General features: G+C 45.9%; 2 protein-coding genes across 2 annotated transcripts; both read right to left on the bottom strand.

Moving 5' to 3' along the window:
* Positions 1 to 2,193, bottom strand: SAMD00019534_099850 (hypothetical protein; the record flags this gene model as incomplete). Its single annotated transcript, XM_012894624.1, has 3 exons — positions 1 to 646; positions 731 to 1,471; positions 1,556 to 2,193. 3 exons carry the CDS (start codon positions 2,191 to 2,193, stop codon positions 1 to 3), a joined length of 2,025 nt encoding a protein of 674 aa, XP_012750078.1.
* A 1,861-nt stretch (positions 2,194 to 4,054) lies between these two features.
* SAMD00019534_099840 (hypothetical protein) lies at positions 4,055 to 6,871 on the bottom strand (the record flags this gene model as incomplete). Its single annotated transcript, XM_012894623.1, has 2 exons — positions 4,055 to 5,184; positions 5,287 to 6,871. Coding segments are annotated over 2 exons (2,715 nt in total), but the record flags the coding sequence as incomplete, so codon positions are not given.
* Between the last annotated feature and the right edge of the window lie 938 nt (positions 6,872 to 7,809).

The raw sequence follows: 7,809 nt of genomic DNA, 5'->3' as shown, positions 1-7,809 counted from the left end.
TTATCGGGTAGCAGCCTTGATCTCTTCATCGTTCTTGAACTCGTCGCTGATATACCGGAATACTAACGAATTTTTCTTAACGGCAGCGAGGATGAACTCTCTGTTATTCTTGAGCTTGTCGCTGGCATAGCCGAGAGCTGCGCTATGTTTCTGAATGGCGGTAAGCACAATCTCTTCATCGTCTTTGAGCTCATCGCTGGCATAGTCAAGTGCCAAGCTATCTATCTGAATCGCAGCAAGCATGAATTCTTTGTTATTTTTGAGCCTGTCGCTGGCATATTGGAGAGAAAAGCCACTTCTCTGAATGGCAGCAAGCACGATCTCTTCATCGTCTTTGCACTCATTGCTAGCATACTGAAGTGTTAAGAAATGTTCTTGAACAGTGGCGAGTATAAACTCTCTGTTATTTTTGAGATCATCACTGGCATATTTGAGAGCTGCGCCACTTATCCGAATGGCGGCAAGCACGATCTCTTCGTTGTTTTTGAGATCATCACTGGCATATTTGAGAGCTGCGCCACTTATCCAAATGGCGGCAAGCACGATCTCTTCGTTGTTTTTGAGCTTGTCACTGGCATACTGGAGCGTTGAATAATCTCTCTGAATAGCAGCAAGCACGATCTTTTCATCGTCTTTGAACTTATCGCTAGCATGTTCGAGTGTAAATGGATTTATTTGAATAGCAGCAAGGATGAATTCTCTGTTATCTCTGAGTTTATCGCCCGCATACTGGAGAGTCTCGCTATTTTTCTGAACAGTGGCGAGCACGATCTTTTCATCGTCTTTGAACTTATCGCTAGCATGTTCGAGTGTAAATGGATTTATTTGAATAGCAGCAAGGATGAATTCTCTGTTATCTCTGAGTTTATCGCCCGCATACTGGAGAGTCTCGCTATTTTTCTGAACAGTGGCGAGCACGATCTTTTCATCGTCTCTGAATTCGTTACTGGCATATTGGAGTGCTAATGGGTTTATCTGAATAACGGCGAGGATGAACTCTCTGTTATTCTTGAGTTTATCACCCGCATACTGAAGTGTTAAGTAATTTTTCTGAACAGCGGTGAGCACGATCTTGTCATCGTCTCTGAACTCATTGCTGGCATGTTGGAGTGCAAAGGGATTTACCTGAACAGCGGCGAGTATAAACTCTCTGTTATTTTTGAGATCATCACTGGCATATTGGAGAGCTGCGCCACTTATCCGAATGGCGGCAAGCACGATCTCTTCGTTGTTTTTGAGCTTGTCACTGGCATACTGGAGCGTTGAATAATCTCTCTGAATAGCAGCAAGCACGATCTCTTTATCATCTTTGAATTCATCTCTGGCATAGTAAAGAGTCTTGCCATGTTTCTGAACAGCAATAAGGGTGAATTGTTTATTACTCCTAAGCTTATTACTGGCATACTGGAGAGCCACGCCATTTCTCTGAACAGCAGCAAGGACGATCTTTTCGTCGTCTTTGAACTTATCGCTAGCATGTTCGAGTGTAAATGGATTTATTTGAATAGCAGCAAGGATGAATTCTCTGTTATCTCTGAGTTTATCGCCCGCATACTGGAGTATTGAGGGATTTATCTGAACAGTGGCGAGCACGATCTTTTCATCGTCTCTGAATTCGTTACTGGCATATTGGAGTGCTAAGGGGTTTATCTGAATAACGGCGAGGATGAACTCTCTGTTATTCTTGAGTTTATCACCTGCATACTGAAGTGTTAAGTGATTTTTCTGAACAGCGGTGAGCACGATCTTGTCATCGTCTCTGAACTCATTGCTGGCATGTTGGAGTGCAAAGGGGTTTACCTGAACAGCAGCGAGGAAGAACTCTCTGTTATTCTTGAGCTTATCGTCCGCATATTGGAGTGCAAAGGGATTGATCCGAATAGCAGCAAGGAAGAACTCTCTGTTATCCCTGAGTTTATCGCTAGCATACTGGAGTGCGAAGGGATATATCCGAATAGCGGCAAGGAAGAATTCTCTGTTATCCCTGAGTTTATCGTCCGCATACTGGAGTGTTAAGGGGTTTATCCGAATAGCGGCAAGGAAGAACTCACTGTTGTCCCTGAGTTTATCGTCCGCATACTGGAGTGTTAAGGGATTTATCCGAATAGCAGCGAGGAAGAACTCACTGTTGTCCCTGAGTTTATCGCCTGCATACTGGAGTATTGAGGGATTTATCTGAGTAGCAGCAAGCATGAATTTTCTGCTATCCTTAAGCTTATTACCGGTGTATTGGAGGGTTGCGCTATCGATTCGAATCGCAGCAAGAGCAATCTCTTTGCTATTCTTAAGATCATCGCTGGCATATTTAAGCGCCGAGGCATCTTGCCGAATGGCGGCGAGCATAAAGTTTTTGTCGTTGTATCTATTCATGAAATCATAAAGGGCAACGGTGATATTGCCAATGAAGGGAAACAAAAGAACGACATGACGCAAAAAAGATTTGTTTTGTAAAGATGTGTAGTTGTGGTTGTCGGTAATGGTTTTTGGATTCTTGAAATGAGGGGCCACGTATTTTTGGAACAACCCATCTAGGCTAGTAAGGGTGCTTACCAAGGGGATGTAGTCCCGTGCATGATCCGTGTTTAAAAGAAAAAAATGGACACTATTCACCATATCTAATCCCCAATTATTTAATTGGGATACATGCTACAGAAACTTTAAAATTCATTGCAATATTTTTTACAAATTTAGCAAAGTATGTTTTTAATTCAAGGAGCCTATTCCGGTAGACCTTTTCTATGGAATATTTTTCTGTTTTTGGAAGGGGATTCGAAGAAGTTCCCAATGTCATAGCTGCCCCAACCATTACTTGAACCAGCAGATCTTGCAGGTTGGCTAGATGAGGGGTGATTAGCGTCAATTTTTCAGAAGGAAGAGGGGAGAGCAACTCCTTTGTGGTTTTGACAAATACCGCGGGCAAATGGGGCTACCAAAGCTATATTGGGCTATAGTGGTTTTTGAGGCAGATCAAGGTCGTGGTGCCGATATCGACTTCTCTATGCCTCTGTAGAATTTAAGATACTCTGAGGGAAGAGCGAGCCAAGGTTTCTGTCTCAGACCAACCTAGGCACGGATCGGTAATCGAGACCCTCTGTTTGAGGGAGGTGGAGTTTTCAGAAAAATATTGGTGCCCCTCTTCGAGATTACTCTCCAACATCATCCCGAGAATTTTTTGATTCCCTCTCTTAAACTGTTCAAGGACGGCGGAGAAGACCTCTTTTTGCTGGGTATACTCTCTTTGACAGTTTCCATGGGAGCAGTCGACTAAGATCCGATTTTTCAGGCTGTGTGTTGCCATTGTTTCGACGGTTCTCGCGATCGACTGCCTATCGTAGTTGATATGTGTATGGGCTCCGCGGAGGACGACATGGGTATAGGGATTCCCTTCGCTCTTATGCAAAGAGAGGGTCCCGTCGTTGTCGATATGGGGAAACCGGTGGGAAGCCGAGGCTGCGACCATGGCGTGAATCGCCTGGTCGATATTCCCATCAGGACTATTTTTAAAGCCGATAGGAAAGGGGAGATAGGAGGCGATTTCACGGTGAGGCTGTGAGGCAGAGGTTCTAGCTCCTATAAATCCCCAGGAGATGAGATCTTCGATATACGGAAGAAAAAGGGGGTTTAATACCTCTGTGGCGATAGGGATGGCGAGATCTGTGAGTTTTAAGAAAAGCTCACGGACCCAAAAAATCCCCGTTTGAATGTCGTTGGATCCATCGAGATGAGGGTCGTAGGCGAGCCCTTTCCATCCTGTGATCGTGCGGGGTTTTTCGATATAGACCCGCATGACGGGAAAAGCCCCCGCTTGAATCTCATCGGCCAAGAGTTTAATCTTCTCGCCGTATTCAAGGGCAGATGAGAGGTCGTGGATGGAACAAGGGCCCATGACGATGGCTAGACGACAATCTCTCCCTGTGATCAGCTGTTGCACGGTTTGACGACTTTTTTGAACAAACTCCCTTTGAGAGTCTGTCAGGGGGAAGGTCTCTTTGATTTTTCGCGGTGTAAGTAGTGTCATGGTATCAAAATGGCAAAACTCAAGAAAAAACTAAAGATTTTCTAACTTCTGACCAATCAGATAGAGCTCTTTTTCAGCTTGATCAAGATTGGTTTTCAGCTTATCGATCAACAGCGGAGGGGCTTTCGCGAGAAAATCTCGGTTCCCAAGCTGGATTCGAGTGGTGTTTTGTTGTTCGATCAGTTTATCTCGCTCTTTTGTGAGTCGAGTTCTCTCTCTTTCTCGCATCTCCAAGGGGAGGGGGATGATGAGCTTGAGATCTCCCACCACGGCTGTGGAGGCAAAGGTCAGCGGCTTTTCCGTTGTCATCAGTTGAAGGGTCTCTAGACGAACAAGGGCTTTGAGGATGGTCTCGTGTTTCTGCACAAATTGAAGCTGTTTCTCACTCCCCACAATATAGAGAGCGGTGGTAACCCCTGGTGGAATTTGCATCTCTGCGCGGATATTCCGAACGGCGTGCACAAGCCCGTCAACGGCTGCAAATTCATCTTCAATGGCAGAGTCGATGTCGAGTTCTCGAATCACCTTGGGATAAGGGGCAACGATACAGGCGGGAGCCTGAAGCGCCTCCACTGTCTCTTTGGTATACGGATCTTGTGGAAAGCCACCTGCAAAAGGTTTAAGAAGCTGGAAGAGCTCTTCGGTGATGAAGGGGGCCATCGGGTGGAGGAGTCGGACCGCATTGCAGAGCACGACGAGCAAGATTTTCTGTTTGTTGCTTTTCTCTTCCGCCGTCCCGAGTTTGCCGAATAACACCGGCTTGACCATCTCGACATAATAGGCGCAGAACTCTTTCCAGAAAAAGTCGTAGGCGGCTTTTGTCGCTTTATCAAAGGCGTACTCATAGAGAGAGGCATTGACCTCTTGGATGATCCGGTTGAGCTTGGAGAGGATCCATCGATCTTCGAGCTTGAGGATGTCCATATCGATGCCGTCTTTGACTTCAAGCCCTTCGAGGTTCATGAAAACAAAGCGAGCTCCATTCCAGATTTTGTTGGCAAAGTTTTTAAACTCTTCAAAACGGCGACGGTCGAGATCGATTTGCCGCGCATGTGTCGTTGCGGAGGAGAGGGCCATTCTCATCGCGTCCGTCCCGTACGAGGCGATGATCTCGAGAGGGTCGATGATATTCCCCTTCGATTTAGACATCTTTTCCCAGCGACTGTGAACTTTTGGAGGAGTCGGCTCCCCGAGATCGTACTTGAGCTTCTCTTGTGCGGTGAGGTAGGTGATCGATCCATCACCGTTATGGCTCCAATACGACTTTCCAAAGATGAGGCCATGGAGAAAGACATCGGAGAAGGGAGGTTTATCAAACGCGTAGTCTCCCATCACAATCATGCGGGCAACCCAGAAGAACAAGATATCATGCCCCGTCACAAGGCAAGAGGTTGGGTAGAACTTTTCTAGATCGGGGGGTTTCTCAGGCCATCCAAAAACGGCAAATGGCCAAAGAGCCGATGAGAACCACGTATCTAAGACATCGGTATCTTGTTCCCAAAGGGTCGGGTTTTGAGCGACCTCTGGAGGGATTCCCTCTTCGGCATAGCAGACCATTTGAGAAGGGTCTTCGGTGTTGTACCAAATGGGGATCCGGTGGCCCCACCAAATTTGGCGAGAGATACACCAGTCGCGGAGGTGGTAGATCCAATGGAAATAGGTGCTTTCGAACGAATCGGGAATCAGCTTCACCTTTTTCGACTGAACAAGGTCGATGAGCTTATTTTTAAAATGGGAGAGTTTGACAAACCACTGCTTCGAAAGGTACGGCTCAATCACCGCTTTGGAGCGGTAGGAGAGACCCACGCGGTTGGTGTATTTTTCGACCTTTTCGAGCAATCCTAACGATTTGAGCTTTTCGACAACCGCTTTCCTCGCCTCTTCCATTGGGAGACCTTGAAACTCGGCCCCATTTTCATTGATACACCCATCTGGTGTCATGATGTTGATCATCGGAAGGTTGTGTCGCTGTGCCATCTCGTAGTCATTCGGATCGTGGGCAGGGGTGATTTTGACAACCCCTGTTCCAAACTCGGGATCGATCGACGTATCGCCGATAATGGGGACCTGTCGGTTGACAACCGGAATGGTGATCTGCTTGCCGATCAAAGACTGATAGCGGAGGTCTTGAGGGGAGACGGCAACGGCCGTATCACCCAGGAGTGTCTCAGGGCGAACGGTTGCAACGGTCAAGTGTTGATCGGTTCCCACAATCGGATACCGGATGTAATAGAGGGCCGATTCTCTCTCTTCATACTCGATCTCATCGTCGGCCAGAGCTGTTTGTGTGACAGGGTCCCAATTGACGAGGTAGTCACCACGGTAGATGAGACCTGCGTCGAACATCTTTTTAAACATCGTTCTCACAGCTCGGCTACGCGGCTGATCCATGGTAAAGCTCAGCCGACTCCAATCACAGGAGCAGCCGACTTTTCTAATCTGATTGAGGATCTGCGTTTCGCTCTCTTCTTTCCACTTCCAGACATGGCCTAGAAACTCTTCCCGCGTAAAGTCAGACCGTCTCTTGCCAAGAGTCTTCATGAGATGCCGTTCAACCACGGTTTGTGTTGCAATACCGGCATGGTCGGTTCCCGGCACCCAGACCGTTTCAAATCCACACATCCGCTTCCACCGGATCAAGATGTCTTGAAGGGTGGTGACGAGGGCGTGTCCCATGTGGAGAACACCGGTCACATTAGGGGGAGGGATGACGATGGCATACGGCTCTTTCTTCGAACCCGCGGAGGCTTTGAAATAGCCGCCCTCTTCCCAGAACCGGTACCACTTCTCTTCAACCTCTTTAGGCTCATACGCTTTTGGAAAAGCTTTGAAAAACTCTTGCATAGAGGCAGTTTATACCAACTCTCGAAAATAAAGCTATGCTTTAGCGGAGTCTCTTGAGGCTGTTCGAGTTTTAAGCGGTTGTAATTGAGACGGTTAAAAAGACATTTATTTCAATAGATTACTTGTTTTTACTATATAGTTGTTAATTTTAGTTAAAGTGTTTACTTTAAAATAATATTTATTTATAATTAAGATAAATAATAATGAGATAATTAATATGTCTTCTGTTACAAAAAGTGGATTTGCAAATAATTCGCCACAACAAACAGGGAATTCTTTAACAAAGTCCATGCCACAAGAGAAGAAATTCTTTCATGAGTTGCCAATACCCCTGGTTGCAAAGATTCTGAGTCTATTGGATGAGAAGAGCATAGTTAAAGCCCATCTAGTATGCCGAGAGTGGGCTATCCTTACCACTTTCCCTGTAGGGCAGAATCTGTTTCAACATCAAAGGGTTTGCGAAATTGTCAGGGCTGTCCTTCCTCAAGTGCATCAACAAGCCTCTTATGAAGAGATCGAGCAAGGTAAACAAGAAGCTCTTTTAAGTGACTTTAAATATCTCTCACGACAAACAATGGGCCCTCCTCAATCTGCAACAAGTGCATTTTTAAACACAGATCCTCAACAAGCCCCTATCAAACATGGACTCATGGGGATTCAACAGGAGATGAAAGCAGATCCAATCCTTAAAAGGGTAGTTGACAATGTGATCCAAATGGAAACTGAAAAGACCGATACTCATACCCCTTTTTACCATTCTATGAATACGATCGTGTTTCTCTTTGGATATGCAGTCAATCGATATCTCAGTACAATGAATACTAAAACTTCTTTGCAGGAAGATTCGTTGAGAGGTAAGTACGAACAGATCCACTGGTTCCGTTTTCCTCAAGGGAAAGTCTCTGAATATCCAACAAAAATTTCAAAATTTCCAGTTAGTGAAATGA

This window comes from Acytostelium subglobosum (assembly GCF_000787575.1).
Source record: "Acytostelium subglobosum LB1 DNA, scaffold: scaffold25, whole genome shotgun sequence".
Taxonomy (NCBI): domain Eukaryota; phylum Evosea; class Eumycetozoa; order Acytosteliales; family Acytosteliaceae; genus Acytostelium; species Acytostelium subglobosum.
This window is presented reverse-complemented; position numbering and strand designations above follow the sequence as displayed.